The following is a 20,901-nucleotide window of genomic DNA, read 5'->3' as shown; positions in this document are numbered from 1 at the left end:
AATATATAATAATTAAAATTAAAATCATAAAACATATGTTTTTGTTAACTTTTTTAACAATCTAAAAGCAAAAACATTAAAACAGCTACTACATAATAATAATATATTATGTTTAGTATATGTATGTAAATACCTATTCACATACCCTATCTATCTGCAGGTGTTCCTGCTTATAACATTAAACCTTTCGATCCACATCGTTCTCCCTTCGTGGAGTTGCGCCGTGGCGATCAAAACAGCTTCGGCGGTTTCAAATTAATATTGCGCAATATTTCTGAATATGGTTGGTCGCAATCGGAGGTAACCAAATATCGCACGGACTATGCAAATAAACGTATCATCTATGCGCAGTATTTTCCGGAAAAGAGTTTGGACGGCTGGTATGAGTTTTCGGGTAAAATACTGGGTACACCCATCAAACGAAGTGGCTTCTGGAATATGACACTGTACGATTACAGCCAAACAACCAGCGTGCGTAGATTGGGCGCACCCGGCACGCTACTGAAGGTACATGTGGAGATCGATCGTATTGGTGGCTTGAAAATGCATGTCGCCAACGCATTGGCAGAGGGACGCGAGCGACTGGATAATTTTGCTGATGGTGTTATAAATAGCATGTGGCCCATTGGCTTTCCCGTTATTAAGCCACTCATTAATGAGCTGGTAAGCACTGCATTTACGGACATATTCAATGAATCGTTTCGAACATTTCCAACAAACAAATTTTTAAATTGATGTCTTGTAAGCCTACTGCATATTTGTTATTGTAATTATTGTTATTACATTTATATATATAATATAATAACGTACTTAAGCAGTATAAATACAAATTAGTTTTAACGAAATAAATACGATATTTAAGAAAGTGTTTTCGTTCTTTACTTTACAAAGCAAATATTGGGGAGTATAATAATTCTTTGTTTTTATAAATATTTATATAATTACACTTATAAATAAACTAAAAACGTCTTACTATAGATACACTCAAAGTGATAAGTTCGCAAAAATTTTTATTATCACTCCAGGCTAGTGGCCACTTGCATTTCCAGTTGTGGAAGTTCAATTTTTTTATGCGAAATTTCATCACTCTGCTCAAGTGGCTTAAAATGACTAAATAATTTCCCCAATGATATGGTGCAAAATGCGGATTTCTCTAGTTGCTGATTTACAGTATCGAAGAGCATTTGGTAAGCAGCCTCTGTTTCAGGTGTGAGCGGCACATCTATAGGGTTAATAAAGTTAAGTTTTGTTAGATAAATTTTTTTTACAGATTATTTTCTACAATAAATGCGTGAATGCTTACGTTTATGCTGGTATTTGCTCAAATCGAACATGTACTGAAAATAGCTCAACTGCTGATATAAATTTCGCTCCGAATATTGACGCACTAACGAACCGGCCTTACAAAACGGGCATATGGGTCGATTTCCCGCTGTCACATGCGTATAAAAGCGTGTATTTTGATTGCATGACGGATCGTCGCAAACTAGCCAATTCTGATAGAAACGCTTAATGTACGAACGTAGACTAAGTAACAGCCGATTGCGTATGGCTACAATGTATTGATATGGCGCAGTGCTACAATCCGTGTTAACACATTTCTGCAGTACAGCGTCGTGGGAATTAGTGGCATTCGGCCGAAAAGCGGTTGCCACTATATTTTCGGATTTGCAGGCAATGCAAATGAATTTGAATTTGTCACATTCGCGATATTTTTGCAAAGTAGTCTTCACTAATGATTCGCCTGTGGTATCCTCGACACGCTCTTGATGTGCCCTAAAAATAAAATTAAAAAAAAATAGAATAAAAAACGACGTATAATTTTATATAATTAATGCATAAATATGGTAGTTAGTACTACCTCTGCGCAGCCGCTCTGAATTTGCTCGGATCTAAGCCCAGCGATTCGGCAACACGACTGGCGTCTGTGCCCTCCAAAACATCCACCATACGCGTGACCACCGGATGTATCTGATGCGCCAGATAATATTGCTTGTCCAATTTCAGCGTTTCGCTCGACTTCACCTCGTCTAAGTGGTAACCGCGCTGTGTCGCTGGATTGTTTGTGCCATCCTGGCATATCACATAGTCCACCATGTCACCTTTCTTGTAGCGCCGATTGCGCGTGCTATTCATGCGCAATGCCACTTGCACATGCGGTTGTGAGATGGCATTGTTGAATTCCGTGGGTGCTTTGGACAGCTGTTTCGTTATGATATACATTGGTAATGGTACGGCATCAGTTTCCACTTGGTCACGTATCTTCTCAAGATGTGAATGCACGGCATCTAATTTTTCATCGAGTTGTTTTTCGGAAAGTATTTCATCAAGTACGATTCGGCCGACCATTATGGCGAGTTGTGACCAATCGCGGCGTACAATGTCTAGACCTTTCTGCTCTTGTACCTTTTTCAATGCACCTGCGGGAAAAATTCGTTATATAAATAAGGAGTATTGAAAAAGCTACATATTGTTATTGTTGTAGCGTTGTGTGGTAAGATTCAAGTTGATTGTCTTTACGTCATATAACGGGATAACCAGAAAAGTTGCTGTTTCGCCGTGGTCGGGCCATAAGGAGTGCGGTAGTTGTTGTTGTTTTAACGGTGTCTCAATCCCCATTAGGTTGGTAAGGGTTATCTGTGTTGTCGTCGACGTCGACGTGGTCGGACCAAAGGAAAAAGGATGTCAGATGGATAGGGTTGGCAGGGCATGCAAAGAGGTGGTCAGTGTCATGCGGAGACTCGTTGCATGCAAGACATACATTGGTTATGTCGTTGTCTATTCTGCATAAGTAGAAGTTTAACCTGCTACAATGTCCAGAACGAAGCCGCGCTAATCGGTGGTCGATGAGTTGGATTCATTGGGCATGTAAAGAGGTAGTTAGTAATGCGGGAACTCGTTACATACTGGACATATATTTGAATGTTGGGGTCGATTCTGGATAAGTAGTAATTTATTTTGCTACAGAACGAAGACGCACAAGGGTCACTCTCGAGCTCGTTGTAGTCACTTAGAGGGAGTCGGTGAAGATGGTTATAGCTCCACTGTGAATAGCGGTAAGTGAATGTCTGAAGTTAGTTGCGTCCGAAGTCTGTTCGGCGTATTGTTTCTACGAAAACACCCCTGCACATACCTTGCCTTTTATGTTGCCAACAACGTTTCTTTTGTTACTTTTAGGGGGTGGCTCGGCTTTAAGCAGACGACTATAAGGATGATTTCTGAGAAAATTTCACAGCAGAAACCAATTGGATAGAAGGCTTTGTGTTTTTTAACCGGAAGTGTTTGACAGTAGATAAAAAGAGGAATCCATTCTGGCCGAAGTTACCGGGCGAGGACTGTCAACTAGGCAACATTTCTCGAAATTACTTCAGGGGGCTTATTCTGTAACTCGATTCGAAAAAAATTTACACGAATTTACTCCAATTTTCGAATAAAATATTCATTCACTTTTGAGCTGTAGAAAGCAAAAACGAAAATTGTACGTATTAATCTGGCACAGGGTGGTACACAACTTTCGCATAATTATGAAGTAGATCCGAATTTCGAATAGAATACATTTACGAATCCAGACACAGAATAGGGCCCCAGGAATGTTTTCTGCGGATACAACAATAATAATAACAACAACAACAGTAATCCTCTTATCGCATGATGAGCAGTGTTCTGGCCACCATCTGCAGCTTCTTCAACATGCTTTTGTGTTGCGAGTCTTTTCAAATACCTTTAATTCTTTAACTCACCAGTTTTTGGGTCTTTCTCCACAATCATAGCAGCGTATTTCTTCTTTTTTAACAGCAGCAAACAACTGAAAACGCCATCGATGCCTAATTCCACTTGCCTGTACATTTTATTCACACTCTGCTTGATACTATTGCCAATCGTGAAGACCTGATCATAGTCCAATATATTCGTATTCACCATTATTGAATCTGTATCGCCATATACCACCTCGTAGCTCATCTTCTGTACCAAACTCTTTGTGTTCATAAGAATCTCACGGCCCTTGTGCGTTACCAGCGCCGCTAAATGCTGTGCGGCAAAACGCGAGTGACCTGCACCCAGACAACCGTACATAGCATTGGCAGTGATTTTCAGCGCCCACTGACGTATGTCGTACTGTTTGAGCAATTCGGGCGCAACATCCGTTTTCGCCATTAATTTTTTTACTTCGCGACGCGACTGCACCAGACGTCGCAATTGTTGAGGCAATATACCTAGTTCTACAGTTGAATCAGGCAATTGTGGCAAATCATCGCTGTTGTACGGTTGTTGTACAGTGGTGAAACATATGTTATACTCTTGAATAATGCTGGGATAAAGCGAATTGAAATCCATAAGTAGTATGTATTTATCATAGAGGCCAGCTATAGGATCTAACACCATGCCGCCTGAGTAGGCAGCTTTTTTACGTCCACTGCTTGCTGTCGGCGCTGTTGTCTCGTTGCCTTCACCATCAATAATAGTCGTATTGTTTTCGCTCCATTCACGCTTTTTCTTATCAGGTACTATATAGTTTTTCTCGGTAAAGGCGTGTAGCAGTAAGAATTCAATACGCTCGGAGCGGCCATGTTGTAGTGTTCGCGTCATGGTGTTGCCACAAATATTGGTTATTTGCAAAGCTAGCGGCAAAAGATCTAGTTTATACATCATGCGAAGTATATAGGAAGCGTCCTGCATAGTTAGTGTTATTAATTTCAATACGCCATCGCCTGGAAGAGAACGTATCTGAAAAGTGTTGAAGTTATCTATGGTATGACTTGTAGGCTCACCTGTTTCGAATAACTGTAGCAAGTCTTCATCGTTGACATCCATTCGTTCGTTCTCTTTAATTTCCAATACGGCCTGACACAAAGTCTGCAGATCATAAGAACGCGCTTTAATTTTCTCTTCAGAAGCTGTTCTTTTAACATCGCAAACCATACGACCTGCGAAGAAATCGAGCCACTTTCGACCACTGCCGTGTGCAGACAAGCGTACGCGGCCTAAACGAGACCATTGTGGCACTTTGAGTGCTGAAATGCGATCGGTAATCACATCCAACTGGCAATCAATGGCATCGAATGTGACTATTAAATCGGCATCTACTTGTTGATACATTGCAAGGAACCACATCAGTAGTGCTCGCTCATTGTCATGCTTCACGACGTTTATAGCTTTGAATTTTGCTAACTTAGCTTTGAGATCGAATGGCCAAGCAGCCATTATCGGGCGCGTAATACCGCACATACTTCTATTGAAAGCAGGTTGTGGCGCGCGTCGATCGATGTGGAAGCGATTGTGTACCAGCATGGAAATCATGCAGATTTCATTTTTAAGTGTTTTGGGATTAAGTGCCGTCCGTACGTTTAATGTGAGTAGTGTAAGTGGTGGTGGTGGTGCGGGCTTGGGTTCTTCCGTGAGTATGATAGACTTTGGATCGTTAACGGTAACATCAGAGTTGCACCAGCTTATTGGCGCGGGATTTACTGAGAATTGATTCAGTGTTAGCCAACAAGGGCCTTTAATTTTTCGGTCGAGCAGAAAACGCTCCAGTGCCGTTGTGTTGGCACCGAAAATATGGGCAATTGAATTATATTTTTTCTTTAAATTTGGTGGCGGCTTTTTGCCGTCGTAATGTATCTGTAAAGCAAAAAAAAAAAAAAATTAATTAATTATACAGTTTGCGATCATAATAATATATATATATATTCAGTAATTACCTCCATATAGTCACAAACTTGTGGCACATCAATGCCAATAGAATGATTGCCAAAGTTTTTGGTAACCTTCCGAGATCTAAATCCATCTAATTTTAGTTCTACAGAAATTTCCTCATCGAATTCCTTATATAAATCGCTTAATTGAACAAGTTTGTCTGTTGGTTCCTTAGTAATTGGATCGAGTAACTACAATAAAAATCAATCAATACAAAAACGTTAAATATTTTATAATCTCATAACTCACATATTTTCTTGGTAAAAGGTACAGTACGCGATCTATCTTTCCAACTCGCACACAAATTGATTTGTTTTCTGATGAGCGACCGAACATAAAAACTTCGCCGGGACATTTATTGCGGTCTTCCCAAGCTTCCCAATACCAGAATTTTATTGTATCCTCTTTACATGTGTTCGATGCCGAATCATTTTCACTATTTGTGTTTTCCTCCTCAAAATTGTCCATTTGACATATTTGCTCCCAGTTGCTCAATAAGTTTTGTAAGTCGTCAGCATCTTTCACAGGCGCTACTTTTGATTGTATAATTTTCTTTGGCGAAACTTCACTTATGTCGCTTGCGTTCTCCGTAACTTTCTCAAATTGAGCATTGTTGTCTTGCAAACTACTAAAGTCTATATCATCATCTGGGAAGTCATTTCCACTTAACGGTGTTTCGATGGCAACATTTGACTTTTCGATTGGCTTTTCAGACAAATTTGTTACCGCCTTTTTGGCTGGAAGTGCAACAGTTTCTTTAACGGGCGCCAGCCCTTTCACCTGCTTTGCTATGTCTGTCTTTTCAGGAATCTCTTTTGATTTCTCCAAAATCTTTTTATTAGGCACTGTAGGTTTCGGTTTGAGAATACTGTCCAATAATTCGTCGTCACTAGTTTTGTCAGCACCTTTTGCTGTTTCTGCCATTTTTATATTATTTATAAAATTATTCATGTAATCGTTAGCAAGTGTGGCGTCAGACTTTCTGGTTGATTTGCTTAAAATTCGTGCTGGTGCTATGTGTTTTTTTGGTGCTGGCGCTGTCTCTGAAGTCTCTTGAGCAACTTTTGATGTAGAACTTTTGGGTTTGTCGTGCAATTCACCTAAAATATCTGCTAGTATATTATCTTCCGCCAATGATGTCATTTGAGTCTTCTTGGGTACTGCATTACTGAAGAGATTACGTATCGAACCCTTCCCCTTCACTGGTTTATGAGAGTCTCGTAGACGCTTGCGGCTGTTTTTCTTGCTTTTATCTTTTTTGTCTGCAACTTCATCTTCAGAATAGCCATCCTCATCTTCGAAAAAATCGCGGCCGTCTTCAGCATATCCCGTTCCATCTATATACAAGTTTTTTAATAATTACTTTACAGTTGAACGCTATCATCGAGTTTCCAATTGCATTACGCTTACCTTCCTCAATCCAATCATTCCCGTATTTTTCCCTTGCACGTTTGGCATACTCGCGCTCATCAACTACTTCATATACATCATCCACTTCCTCTTCAACTTCGTATTTGTGCTTATTGCCTTTTAATTGTTTCAACCGTTCCAATGCAGCGAATCGACCTGCTTTGTCCACGCGTTGTCGTTTTGCTCTAGGTTCACCTGGTAGATAATAATTATTAACACACCTTTTTGTTTTTTAATTATTACTATTATTACTTGGAGAATCGGCCATTTTGCTCAGCGATGGTTTATAAAATTTGTACAAATTTAGTAAGTCAATCCAATAAAAAATAATATACAATTAGCTGAGCATACAAAAAATGCAGCAAATATGACAACTTTAAAACTAATGGCGGGAAAAACAAAACAAAGGGCGCTGCTAACACAGAGATGTATTTAACTCGCTTGGGGTGGCTAATTCGGCAGTAAAGTGTAGATAAGTAGTAAACAATTAAACAGGAAATTAAATTGTGACACATTGAATAATATTAAGCAAAAATAGGTAGTAACTAATATTTGTAACAATTTTAATAATTTATTTAAAAAGCATTAAAAAAAGAGATTTTGTATGTGTAATTTTGTATGTGTTATTTATTTAAAAAATATTTTAACAATAGTAATTTGGTTTAATTTGACATTTTTACTTTTTGTTAATGATATTTACAAACTGTATTTAAAGTTGACAAACTTTTTTGCTTACAATCTTTATTTTCTGTTCTGGTCGCACTTTTCCGGTTCGCAGTGATGCATTGCAACTAACCTTACAATATGTCAACGATCTTATCGTCGTTAAGCTGTCTTATTTGTGTTGTTTTGAATTCAATCTCCTTTTCAAAGAGTATTTGTTCACGCAACATCTCATCACGTTCCCGTTGTAATTTTACTTCTAGTAATTCTAACCGTTTTTGCTCCACTGCAACGCGATATCGGTGTAGTTCCTGTTGACGCTGACGGAAGCCACCTTGATTTTGTGTAGACTTTGGCTTGCCAGTTCCTTTTGGTATTTCTGCTATCGTAAGCTCTAAACAATTTTCGCAGTTTTGTGCATTGAGCGAACTAGAATGTTTACTAGACTTCTTAATCGTTTGCAATTGTTCACTATTCCGTTCAGGTTCCTGTGTTGCTTTTGTCGTGTTTTTGATGATGCAAGTCTGCTGTGTGCCATCTATTTTATCCTTAGTCATGGCGCAACAATAATCCGCATCGAAGTCTGGTGTTTCGCCAATTTCATGATCAGCCAAAAATACAAAATCTGAAAATGACGGATAATTTCTTGCCATTTGTGTTGTTTCAAAAGAGTTATCAGTGCTTTCCTCAACACATTCATCTGAGTTCTCCTGTGATTTTGTTACATCATAGTTGTAAGTACCATCTTTTATAGTTTCTGATTTGGTTTCATTTTGCTCAATTGTATTTACTTGCCGTTCCTCCACTATTGCTTCTTGTTCTACTGGCAAACAATATACTTCCAACTTGACGGCTTCCTTCGGTGGTTCGTGTAATATACTAGAAAAGTACTCGCATGAAGGTTGCGGCGTATTCACAGTGTGGGACGTACGTAATTCCTCTTTGGAGCAATCATAAAGTTTGCGCAAATTTGGTACATCATCATCCTCTGCTTCCTCTTCATCGCTATTCGGTTTGGCGCTCAAAGCGGCAATCATACGATTCCAATGTTTTTTCTTTGATATTGCGCCGGTTTTACGCGGATAGTTGTTATCTATTTTGGCATATCGATAGTTTACCACAACTGTACGGTAAGTTTCTTTCTCCGTTGAAGGTAACCAGTTTGACTTCTGTGGGCCATTAGACGAATTCGCTTTGTTTTTCAAATGAGAGGCATGACTGCTATCACTCTTTTCTTCCGCTAAAAAGTTAGAACAGCTGCTATAATTGTTTTTGCATAAATATTGTAAGATTGTTACCATTGGTCTCACTAGTTTTTGTGTACATGATGTGCGATACTTTAAGTAAGCTGGATTAGTTTTATTTCTTGTTTTTTTTTTTTTTTTGAATTTGGAAAATGTTAACAAAAATGCTGACTGTTCATAATTTAGATTTGCTGAAGTTTAAATAAAAAATTAAGTGAAATGCGGAAATTGTGGAGTATTTGAAAACAATTCCAATACATTGTTTAAAAAAAAAACAACAAATTGATAGTAGCTTCAAATAATAGTTGTTCGAAATGTTATTTGCCATAAAAGCAATAACAAGTGATGTTTCCGAGAAATTTAAGATCTTAAATGTTTTAGTCATTTTAATTAAAAATTTTCAGGCGTCTAGTGACATTATGATTAAATATTTGTTAAACAAAATAAATAAAAATAAAAAGTAAATACTTACTTGTTTTTTTAGTCATAGCTAAAACTAAGCCAATTATTGAAATAAAAATGCTGCAGTTGCCATTTGAATTTGTAAAGGGTGTTCCCAGTTCTTAATTTTATTTCAACTCACCACTCCGTTATATAATATATGCACTCATACATAAATATGTATAATTGAATAAAAATAGGCTGTATTTACGTGTATGTGCATTATATACGTAATGCATTGTTCTTTTACGCCTACATATGTATATACATAAATAATGTAAATATGTATGTAAGTACCTGGTGCACAGACGCCGTTTTCGAATTTCATATATTTTCCGTCTGTGTGTCTGAGTGTGTGTGTGCTTCTTACTGTAATTTCAAATTGTTCGGTTTCTTTGCATGAATTAGCAATTATAATCTACAATTTTATGTTAGTATGTATGTATGTATAATATGTATGTTTACATTACATTGAGGTTCATTACAATATAACAAAAATATAAACATCGGTATATAAATCATTAAAATTCACTAGTTTGACCATATATATAATTTCATTAAATTTTTATTAATAATTTTATCTAAAAATTGTATGCCAATGCATATTGAATTTTGGAGTTTTTTTTATTGTTTATAGCTTTATCAGTTTCATTAAAATTTACACTGCTGAGTTAGATCTTAAATTTATGTTATCATTAAGATTTGTGTTTACCGTTTCATGGCTTACTTTCTTCACCTTAAAGTAAATACGCCACTTAACGCTAATAAAAGTATTATTTTTTATTTTAGTTTTTCTTTCATTAATGAAATATTTTTTTCATTTCAGAATAAATTCGCATGCACAGCAACAAAGTACGTGTAAGTGCATACATACATATGTTCGTTTTGTCCAATTTAAAAATGTAAAATAAATATTTTGTACATACACAAATATTATAATTAAAAAAAAAAAGTACGCTTGCATTCTAGTTTTTTTAAATTTTCATGTTTTTCAATATATATTTTTCATAGACACTTTTTGGTTATTGTTTATTTTATATATATAATTTTATATATATAATATTTGTTGCGCCATTTTATTTTAGGTAAAAACAATATTAGTGAACATGAAAAGTATTTATAAATCAATAACACTTCACATAGTAACCAATGTTTTCAATCACATTTCTTAACTGCTTGATTTATTAGCTTTAAAAATTTGTATATAACCATATTTAAATAAGTCACGTGTGGTAGTTACTAGCGCTGTCAAAAAAACACTTCAATCAACAATATTGGCACAAGAGTTGTCAACCGTAAGAACCGTTCTAACGGGGGAACAAGACTTCGAACTTATAGTAAACATGATGTTTAAGACTTATTTTTTTTTTGTTTTTCCTTTTGTTTTTAGAAAATACAATATATAAATTATGCATATTCAATTTGGTTTGGCGTATACTCACCAGCTTATTTATGTAAATTTGACGTTTCTATTTTAACTTGTTTAGTTTATACCTATTGAGATTTATAAAAATTCGAAATTCGCAATTCGGGACTTTTGTGTGTATAAATATATGTATAAAAATGTATGTAAGTAAAAATATATGTACATATGCATGTGTGGACAGGCGTTATTGCAGTAGATGCTACGAAATGTGCTGCCCGCAGGTAAAGCTTTTTTAGTTCAGTTTTCAGAAATTTTATGAATGCACATGTGTGTATTGGAAGTGAAAATATAATTTGTACATATTACATACACATACAATTATATATGTATATATATGAGTCGGGTTTAAATCGTGAGCCTTAACAGTATTTTCGCGCGCTATTTTCCAATAATTAAAATAAGTCAAATAAAAAATTTTAAAGTTAACATACGCTCAATTTATAAAACTTATTTAAAGACTTATTTTACATACTTTCGAGTTTAGGTACAATTGTATGCATGTACTTACACATCGCAATCGAAAAGTGCACACCCTAATGTTTTAATTCTGAAATATTTTGCGCGTGTGTTTTGGAGATATAAAACTAGCGCTTTAAATATTTTTTGTATGTAAATAAATATACATTTGTACATTTTTGTATGTTTGTATGTTTATATGTACATATGTATTTATTTATCTAAAGACTTTTATGGTAACATAACTACTTACAAATTTCGTCTCTGTGTGGTTTTGAGTATTTGCCTAGTCCTTAACAAGCTAGCTTATTTATCTTCGCTTATCCTTAAGACATTTACAAAGATTTAATGAGAACATGCTTTATATGATTATGCAGTTACATACATTGTGGTTGCAAGCAAATAAATATGTATATACATATATATATTAATGCTTTAGAATGAGTTCGAAATTCTTTTAGTTTTTATAATATTTATGCTGAGACTGCCCAGCTTGTTTGTTGGCGCCATTGCGTTCTTTTGTCATGCAGCTTGTTAGTTTTTTAACGACTTATAACGGTTTTAGTGCATATTTATTGCTGTTTTAACCAACTCCAGCCTTCTAAACCAATGATTTCCACGAAAAAAAAATTCCCACGAAAAAAAATTTTTTAGCCATATTTTTATACTGACGCTGAACGAGAGTACTTCTACTACGATATTTTTTGTTGTTGTTCACTTACAAACGTAACAGTTTTTTTACACTTGTATGCATGTATTATAAAAAGTTGTATTCAAAAGTCTGAAAATTATATATATATTTTTTTTTATAAATGTATATCCATCATATTTTTCGCGCTTAATGTGTTTGTACTTATACATACACATTTCTTATATTCCTTTATTTTCAATAATACATAATTTAGCATTTTGTGTGTTTTAATCGTATATTCACAATTTGTTTCTCAAATATTTTATTGCTATGATTTGTGTTTTGTTTTATTAATTTAATGTTACAAGTTCTTGAATACCACTGAAAATTCTTCACAATTTACACATTTTGTTTTCTTAATTGTCTGCTTTTGTTACATTAATAGTTTAAAAGTTCATCTTTATCATCGATCTTATTCGAAAGTTACTGGACGACATAATGAAAAAAATGAAAGTATTGCATACCAAACTTCGGTCAGATATAATCCGATTTGTAAAGTACAGAGTACGTATTCCAGACGTAGTTTGTATTCTTGTAGAAGCAATATGTAGGAGACACCGAAAAAGCATGGGATTGTTAGAAAAACAGATAAAATAACTGGACAGCCTGTAAATAGAAGAAAATGTATAAACATATTACAATAACAAAATTTGTAGTGCATATTTAAGAATTAAGGGGTTACATGGGTTTTCTTGGGCAAAAAAGGGCCTTTTTTCAATAATTTTTTTTACATATAAAAAATGAAATATTTTAATGATTTGCTTTTTATTTAAAAGTTTCATATTTAATAAACAGTTTGTAAAATTTTAAAAAAAAAAAAAAAGCAAAATGGCAGTAATTACGACGCCATTTCCGGCAGTCCCTCGGGAAAGAGGTGCATACGCGTTGTCAGCAGAACTTCTTTCAGGATCATCCAAATAAAAATAAAAAATACGTGTTTTAGTAAAGACTATAAACTAGGTATTGGATGAAGGAAAAAAAAAAATTGGATTTTTGGCAGACGTTTTTATAAAAAAAATGCAAATTTCGATTAAAATTTCTGGGAATTTTTTTTTAAATAGTTGTAATTAAAAAAATCCTTCATTCAAGACCTTGTAAATGATATCTCGAAGACCTGTGTAAAATTTCATCAAGATCGGTTAAGTAGTTCGCCAGAAAGCTTGACAATCGACTTTGAAAACATAGTTTTGAGAAAGACGCGTTTAAAGTTTTACCTACTGCGCCCCCAGCCTATACCTGCCCTCGAGCGTCCACGTTTTCAAGGTTGTATCTCCGAAACTATTAGTCGTATCAATTTGAAAATTTAGGACAACATTCTAGAGATGTTATAGAATTTAATAAGACAAAGAAAAATTTCGATTTTTTGAAACTGTGAAACTCATGTAACCCCTTAAGGGGTTATATACAGTTTTTAAATTTATTTTATTTTATTTTCTTAATGTACAGATATTTTAGAATACACACAGAAAATTTCATATTGTTCGTTGAATATTAATAATTAAATGAAAATTTTTGAAATAATTAAATGAAAATCAGCTTCGTGGAGAGAAAGAGGTGTCTGCAACATTTCAGAGTGATATCTCCGAACTGAGGGGCTAGTTCGCGTATATACAGACAGAAATTTCTAAACTTACTTGGCTCTTCACGCAAATTATTATTGAAATGACCGAAGAACAAAATAATTTGATAATTTGACTTATGAAGCCTATTTTGATTTATATGACAATAAATGCCGTATATGGAGTGATGTTGAATGATTTTTTTTTTGTTCAGAACTGCTCCGAAAACGTATCGCATTTGGTGTTAGATGAAACAAATGCACACCAGGTCAGACCGGTTATTGCGTAGCTCCAACGAAACTTCACTATCCGCTGGCCTCCAATTTCTCCTGGCTATGTCTAGACAGACATGTATAAAATAAAACTGAAAAATCCGACTGAATTGAAGCAGTCCATTAAATCGATAATTGAGGCAATCCCGACTACAACCATACAGACCGATGAAAAATAATTAACTAGACTAATTTAACTTTTAGAAAACAGAGTATTGCTTATATATAGTAATTTTTAGAGTTTTATAAAATAATTCCCATACTTTTATCAGCTAAAGAGCCCTTGCGTCCGAGTATGATGCGTATCGTCTCTAAAATGCAGAAACCAATCACAACAGCCGAATCTCGTGCCAAAACGTTATTCGGATATGATAGATTGATGGCCTTCAGCAGACCCATACTCAGTTCACAGCAGGCGAACATGCCAAAGTAGAAGGAATTCAAATAGATTAGCACTTCGTAGCCAAGACTAGGATTGGCTTTCTTTGGCACATGAATCGGTGGCTTCTTTGGCGGTGGCATTTCGCTACACTTTTACATCAATCGTTCTTCTTAACTACGCTGGTTTCTATATACTACGTAAACACTAAGAGCGAACAGTTTGTGGATTTGAGCTTGTTTTCATTTTCGCCATATTTTCTTAAAGGATTTAAACTTAATTTTAAATTTCACAACAAAAAAAATAGCACTGTAACTAAACAACGTGTGCTGGCGGTTGTGACAAATAATGCAAAACTATTGCTTCTGGGTAATCAAAATGTGTGTTCAGAGTAGCTTCACGCCCGTACCGCGTACTTATAGCACTATATGTCTCGGCGCGTATTTATAGACTGACCACGGTATGTTTGCGTTGCACAGATTGTTGGCGGTGCAATTGATGGTACCTTTGGCTATATATTCGCGCATTGTATCAGTATCGGCCCGGCGATGAAAATGTCGCTCTATAACAATTCACAATAAATATGTGTACAAGATGCATATCTACATATAGTACATGCAAGAGGCACTCGATTATTACCATTGCTTGTTGGCAATCATTGTTGTAAGTGTACTTGCATTTGGGAATTTGGCATCGTTCCGTAGGGAACGTCATCAAGGACGTTCATTTATCCTACGGTCTCGTGAATTTCAATGCTCAAAACTACTCTCCTAGTGAGTAATTTCGACAGAGCATGGAAACCGAGAAATCGAGAAAGAATTAGAAAGCAACGGTTGACTTTTGTTTTTTCAAATAACCGAAAGTCATACAAGTTTCAAATGTGGCAGCAAACTTAGAATCCGAGCTTTTCGCAATGCAATGCGCGAAATTACATATATTTAAAAATTATTAAAATATTTTCATTAATATTCTTTTTTTCTTAGCTACATCTAAGTGCTTGCTTCGTGTAATCTATATTTAAGAAATTGTAATTTCAAATTAATGAAAGAAGTTGCAAATTTGATTTTCAGGAATTGCTTTAAGAATTATATGTATAATTTATTAATTTGTTGGTTTAGCTCGTATTTTTAATTTTTGATTGTTGTGTTTATAGATTCATTAAGCCCCTGGAATATTACAAACATCATTATTTACATATATAAATCCATATATAAAAGTCTGTACGTATTTATATGCTTACAAGCATGCATATATATCTAAACATGCGTGGAGTCATAAAATCTTTAGTTTATTGCAATTTCTCGCTACTAAAAGGCACAGTTGCAGCCGATCGCATCTGTTGCTTATGCACCTAATTAAGATAATTATTACACCTCACACTCACAGACTTATGCGTTCATTACCTTCCTACGAGGCAGTTCTTTTGCTTTTGTTTAATGTAGAGGTTTTCTCGTATGCTTTTTTTTTTTTCTGCTGGCGGCTAGCTATGGCGGTGATTGCTATTTTTAATATATCTGAGGCAAATTTAGTAGTGCATATAGAATCTTAAAATCTGCACAAGTTAGCGCCAAACTAGCTATTGAATACTATCCATACAATTCAGTTTGTGTGTTTTGGGTTTCGTGACATGTCGCGTTCGGTAATCAGGCGCATCGATTTCGTCTGGGCTAGTACAAAAAAGTGCTCTAAGCTGAAACGCAAATTTAGTGCTTAAACTAAAATTACAAAACTAAACCAAATTTATATTAATTCGATTGCAGAAGTGCGCTAAAATGCAGTGAAGACTTACCTGAAAGTACAAAGTACATAATATACATAACTCTCGTCCAAACAGTCTAAGTAGCTTCGACGTAGAAAATATTCAAATTGATCTCAAAATATTGGTTTACATATATATCATAGGCTTAGATTCGGGTCATCTTTTATATATAGTATTAAACGCATCAACTAGGTTTAAAGAGCATATGTACATATGTATGGCGTTTGTCGTAGTTGCACTACAGTCTGGCTGTTGAGTTGGCTTCACTGCTTGAATGGTGTATTATTTTCGTTTGGTGAAATGCAACACTTCTTCTGCTTATACTTGGAATTCCGGCCATGAAGATTAACGTTGTGAGCTTTTCGCTAAAAGTTGACAGTATTTTCACTTTCGTTCTTTATGTGTTTTCGATTTTGTAGCAAAAACGGGCTGTTGTACGTATTCGCCCTTACTCTTGTATTAGTAACATTATATTGAATTATTAACATTGCTTGTTCATGCATCGAAACATACATGAAATTGTTCCAAGTTCGTCGTTACAAGTTTAATGTAAATTCTTATCGACTGCTAGGTATACGAAACGTCGCCAAACATGGTGCAAATGAAGACACAGGCATACACTAGTTCAGCACCTTGGAGGGCTATCATTAAGGCACTCAGAATCAATTCGAGTTTGAGAACATAGGTTTGAAAAAGACATAAATAGATAACAAGAGCAAGACTGGGCAGTGTTAATATTACGGATGCTGTTGCTTGCCAGCCTACAAGTAGAAATCAAAAATAAATTTATTAAAAATTTATATTAGCGACATTCGTTTGTTTATACTATATGTGTTTAAATATATATATTATTAAATATTTTTATAAACTATGCACATTAGGGTGATACGTATAAGCACTTAGAATTTACTATTGTTTTCAGTCACTTCGTTTCAATTGGATTTTGAATGTATGTACGTGTATGTTAAAAAATTGTATTTAAATACAACTTCGATTTTATAATAACCGCCGGATTAAGAAATTTCTTGTTTGCTCAAAGCCCAGCCTAATATATTGGGTATTCGAAAAAGTCTTTTCGTATTTCTCATCAAACTTCAACTTATTTTTTTTATATTTATGCTACACTTTTTGCCATTTTTCCGCTAGAGGTATTATATGTTCTAGTTAAACTGCAATTTTTCTTTTACATTTTACGCATGTAATACTTAATAGCGAGCTAATCTAATAAAAAATTATGTGAAAAATATTTTTAATAAAACTTTTGATTACAATATGCATATAAAATAAGGACATAACTATTAAAATTTATTGCGTGCTGTCATAATTGAAATTCATAACCCATAAGCAAATTACTGCCAATATTTATGTATGTGACCTGGTCTACGAAAAGGGAGCTAACGTGCGAAAACTAGTTTTCTGAGAAACAGCTGTTAAAAAAAGCATCTCATCTTCCATCCGAATCAACTAAAAAGTGAAAATTGATTTCTTGACACCTAAGCCCCCTTTCCAGGGTCACATATATCAATATTTATAAACCTTTTGTCCTAAAGGAAATTTTAAACTTTTGAACGACAAAACTTAGATTTAAAATCATCATCTATATCCATGTATATACGATATTTTACGAAAATTACATTCTCAGCACAGTATAGATATATGTACAATATGCATGTCATACTACTCTTCAAACTTATAAAATGTCTTGAGGTTTTAGCTACTGCTGAGATGCCTTTGAATGCCACTACCGCGCTTAAAGGTATGATATTGCGTAATTTGTAGCGATTTCTGTTAGAAAATGGTATATGCTTTTAACCTAAAAAGTCAGTTAAAATTTTCCTGCAGGGTTCAAAGTTTCGAGCTACGTTTTGTTTACAGTGTGGGCATATAAACAATGCATATCACACATACATACATACATGTAATAAATACATATACATATGTACACGTAGTGCTGAAAATTTAATAGATATGAAAAACAAGTGGCAAACATTTTTAGTACATACCTCGATCGCTTAAACTGCTCTTCCGACCTAATACAATTCGTATTGTTTCCACAATGCACAATCCGAGTAATATGCACCCTTCTCGCGTCAAATCTTGCGCAGTATAATTCAATCCGATTGCCTTCAGTACACCGACACCAATCTCAAATATGGCGTACATTCCAAAGTAAAACGAATTCAAATACATGAGGATTTCGTAAATGAGACTGGCATTCATTTTAATAGGAATACGTCACCGCGTTTGGAACCGAATTGTGTTGTTTCCTGGGCGGGTTAGTTGTTTGCCTGATAAGGTTGATTGGCTAAAGCGTTTTGCAAACTTAACTAGTTAATGTGTCCTCTCTAACCTCTCTTGTTGTGTATTTATGTGATTATTATTATTTTTTTTTTTTGGCGGCGGGCTGACGGCAATGGTATAGATGGCTTAGTTGGCGGCTGGCGGCTGGCTGCTGACACAGCTAATGTTGGTTGATGTATTTTGGCTTTGATAAGATATGAACCGTTTGGTCGGCTATTGATTGTTGGACCATTTGTTGTTCGGGCTCTGTTGCTTGTAAGTAACTTGTTCAGCTCTATACATTCTGAGCATTCACACTCACTCACTATAACTGCTATGTAAGTTTATGTTGCTTCTAATAATACAGTGTAGGCATGTTTTTAGACAAGGCCTTGTACATGAAACATACTGTGTGTTGCATTACCTAAGGTTATAAAAACATTAAAATCCTGTGTTAACTAGAAACTGTTATTATTTATTCGTATGTTATATAGGACATATAAATATTTATAATGTATAATTCCTGCTTTGGTTTTTTTTACGCGTTATAGCCATATTTTACCGCAAAAAACACCGATTTTTAGTTGACCTACATATATGTATGTAAATCGAAAACACACTCAAACGGTAAATAAGCACGAACTGAATTTATGATGTTAATGTGATACAAATAATTACTTTGGAATTGCTTTAACTCGACCTTATGCCATTTTGGTATTGGAGCACTTTATTAGCTGGCGATAATTTACTCGGTGTATCTTCCTACCTGTTATCAAGGATCGTTGTATTACTTTTAATGCTTTATAGCTTATTAGAAAAAAACGGTAGTTTTAATTTATTTGGTGCAAATTGTTAAATGATAGGAAATGGATTAAAAGGCGGTCATAGGTGTATGCACATTGAATAAACGACAATGTTTAATTCGTTTATTGTTAACGATTTCTTTACAGCTCGTTTTCATTTTATTACTGTGGTTTCCATGTTGGTGCTGCCGTTATTGCATTTTTCTCATTTTTAGTAATCCGTATGTTTAAGTTATTTTTCGTATATTTTGTTTTCAAGTGATTTTATTAACTATAGATACAACGCCCTCAATTTCTAGTAACGAATGCATAGCTATTTTTTATTTTTTATAACTGTTTTCTTTCTTGATTCTGTTAAAGTATGTACATACGGTAATTTTTACTTTTTAAGTTGCTTTTATTTATATTCTAATTTTAAGACAATGTTACAATTTATTATATTAGTCGCTTATTACCTTTCAATTTTGCCATTATATTAGAAAAATTCTGCACGAAAAACAAAACAAAAACACATAAAAAAAGAAAATTATGACAGATGAAATAGCCTAAAGTATTCAAGGAAAAGAAGAATATGCTTCTAGCGTAGACGATGAAAATAAAGTAGAAGAAACTATACAACGAGTTCGGTCTCAACGGAGATGATTAAATGTAGCACTAGAGAAGATTGTTTCTTTCAGCTTTTTTCATCTGTGTCACGTTATCCATTAGCTCAACACTAGCTCATTTGTGCACTGTCAGGTACTTGGGAATGCATTTTGTAATTTGCAATTAGTTATGTACATTACATATGTATGCAATTATTAGTAAGCTCACATGTTATAATTTTGCATAACTTGAATTAATGATTCCCTATAGACTATTTACATATACAATACTACATTACTATATGCATATACATCAATGTTAATGTTCTCACTTATATTTAAGATTTCACATTTCGGATTTAAATATTATCTCATTTGTCTTTATGACACACATATTTTCACTTACTAGTTCACTAAATTTTCAATATTATGAACACGAGTTTTATCTATTTTTGTACACTGTTCCACTTTTTTACAAATTCAATTGAAATGGAATACATAAAAAATAACTATGTCAAATAATTCATTGATTTGTCTTTGATTCGCAGAGTAGATATCTTATTCTCGATTAATATTTATTGCAAAATTGCGAATATTTTGCTTTGATTATATGTACAGTATTTGTATTTTCATTCGCTTGTGTTAATTTTTCCTGCTGCGCGTACACTATTTCTCCGTGCCTTGTACGCGCTCGCCTGTGTATGTTCTACTTTGACAGCCTGCCTGCCTTGCTGCCTTTTTACTTAAGCCAATATTTCCATCCAAAGGCATACCTCTACTCGTAAGTATAATGAAATATATTATATATAAGTAAGTATAATTGTATACTCTTAAAACACATTGGTATGTACACAGTATATTTGTTTAAGAAAAGCGGTATTCTTTGCACTGAATGAAAATGTAAAATATATTTGTCGTTGGATGACAGAACTATAACATTTATCTCCCGTCCCATCATCGCTTCTACCTGGACAACTCTCACCATCAACCCACAACTCGCTTGTTTGCTTTCACTATTTACTCCTTACGTATTCAGGCGAGAACGAATACTCGTTGTAGTCGGAAGTGCAATTGTATATCGTTGGTAGTTCATTATAAACGGTGGTTGTGTTATTATTCCATGCCTGAATGTTTCTCGCTCTTTGAATTTTTTCCATTATATTTCCTTTTCGGTGTTTAACGCTTACCGACGATTTATCATAGTTTTGTTTTAGGTTTATTTCGTATTTTTCTTGGGTAT

General features: G+C 34.5%; 5 protein-coding genes across 12 annotated transcripts in view; 1 reads left to right on the top strand and 4 right to left on the bottom strand.

The window, feature by feature from the left end:
- Positions 1-740, top strand: part of LOC108976732 — a 5,343-nt gene extending 4,603 nt beyond the window's left edge. For both annotated transcript variants that reach the window (XM_018945995.1, XM_018945994.1), the window contains exon 3: positions 161-740. In XM_018945995.1, the coding sequence (XP_018801540.1) occupies positions 161-735 (575 nt within the window). In that variant the 3' untranslated portion in view covers positions 736-740. The remainder of the gene's footprint in view (positions 1-160) is intronic.
- A 116-nt stretch (positions 741-856) lies between these two features.
- Positions 857-7,456, bottom strand: LOC108976807 (DNA polymerase alpha catalytic subunit). Its single transcript, XM_018946165.1, has 9 exons — positions 7,357-7,456; positions 7,105-7,299; positions 5,944-7,031; positions 5,700-5,885; positions 4,770-5,619; positions 3,741-4,709; positions 1,862-2,420; positions 1,304-1,776; positions 857-1,222 (listed from the first exon to the last, which is right to left on the bottom strand). The coding sequence occupies exons 1-9, from the start codon at positions 7,370-7,372 to the stop codon at positions 1,017-1,019; spliced, it is 4,542 nt and encodes a 1,513-aa protein (XP_018801710.1). The 5' UTR covers positions 7,373-7,456; the 3' UTR covers positions 857-1,016.
- Positions 7,457-7,718: 262 nt separating this feature from the next.
- LOC108976721 lies at positions 7,719-9,255 on the bottom strand. The gene is made up of 2 exons (XM_018945984.1): positions 9,066-9,255; positions 7,719-9,007 (listed from the first exon to the last, which is right to left on the bottom strand). Exons 1-2 carry the CDS (start codon positions 9,091-9,093, stop codon positions 7,902-7,904), a joined length of 1,134 nt encoding a protein of 377 aa, XP_018801529.1. The 5' UTR covers positions 9,094-9,255; the 3' UTR covers positions 7,719-7,901.
- A 3,015-nt stretch (positions 9,256-12,270) lies between these two features.
- LOC108976779 (transmembrane protein 216) lies at positions 12,271-14,714 on the bottom strand. The gene is made up of 2 exons (XM_018946083.1): positions 14,120-14,714; positions 12,271-12,631 (listed from the first exon to the last, which is right to left on the bottom strand). Exons 1-2 carry the CDS (start codon positions 14,376-14,378, stop codon positions 12,438-12,440), a joined length of 453 nt encoding a protein of 150 aa, XP_018801628.1. The 5' UTR covers positions 14,379-14,714; the 3' UTR covers positions 12,271-12,437.
- Positions 14,715-16,244: 1,530 nt separating this feature from the next.
- LOC108976780 lies at positions 16,245-20,782 on the bottom strand. 7 transcript variants are annotated; one of them, XM_018946086.1, is made up of 3 exons: positions 20,513-20,782; positions 17,998-18,698; positions 16,245-16,755 (listed from the first exon to the last, which is right to left on the bottom strand). In XM_018946086.1, exons 2-3 carry the CDS (start codon positions 18,212-18,214, stop codon positions 16,562-16,564), a joined length of 411 nt encoding a protein of 136 aa, XP_018801631.1. In that variant the 5' UTR covers positions 18,215-18,698; positions 20,513-20,782; the 3' UTR covers positions 16,245-16,561. The 7 variants fall into 7 exon arrangements, with proteins under 7 accessions (XP_018801631.1, XP_018801635.1, XP_018801633.1 ...); XM_018946090.1 differs by having other exon boundaries at positions 20,629-20,702; XM_018946088.1 differs by lacking the exon at positions 20,513-20,782 and adding an exon at positions 20,068-20,107.
- Positions 20,783-20,901: the final 119 nt, after the last annotated feature.

Source organism: Bactrocera latifrons, unplaced genomic scaffold (genome assembly GCF_001853355.1).
Source record: "Bactrocera latifrons isolate USDA-ARS-PBARC rearing strain unplaced genomic scaffold, ASM185335v1 scaffold_8, whole genome shotgun sequence".
NCBI lineage: Eukaryota > Metazoa > Arthropoda > Insecta > Diptera > Tephritidae > Bactrocera > Bactrocera latifrons.
The sequence above is the reverse complement of the archived record's forward strand: the minus strand, read 5'-3'. Positions and strand labels throughout refer to the sequence as shown.

Bases quoted from the DNA above. Each gene is read 5' to 3' on its own strand.
- LOC108976807 (XM_018946165.1), bottom strand. The intron at 5,620-5,699 runs GTAATTACTGAA...TTTGCTTTACAG, and splicing joins AAGTTTGTGACTATATGGAG to ATACATTACGACGGCAAAAA. The intron at 1,223-1,303 runs GTAAGCATTCAC...TTAACCCTATAG, and splicing joins GAGCAAATACCAGCATAAAC to ATGTGCCGCTCACACCTGAA.
- LOC108976779 (XM_018946083.1), bottom strand. From the start codon at position 14,378: ATGCCACCGCCAAAGAAGCCACCGATTCATGTGCCAAAGAAAGCCAAT. The intron at 12,632-14,119 runs GTATGGGAATTA...TTCTATTTACAG, and splicing joins GGGCTCTTTAGCTGATAAAA to GCTGTCCAGTTATTTTATCT.
- LOC108976780 (XM_018946086.1), bottom strand. From the start codon at position 18,214: ATGAATGCCAGTCTCATTTACGAAATCCTCATGTATTTGAATTCGTTT. The intron at 16,756-17,997 runs GTATGTACTAAA...TTCTACTTGTAG, and splicing joins GAGCAGTTTAAGCGATCGAG to GCTGGCAAGCAACAGCATCC.
- LOC108976721 (XM_018945984.1), bottom strand. From the start codon at position 9,093: ATGTACACAAAAACTAGTGAGACCAATG. The intron at 9,008-9,065 runs GTAACAATCTTA...CTAACTTTTTAG, and splicing joins AAAAACTAGTGAGACCAATG to CGGAAGAAAAGAGTGATAGC.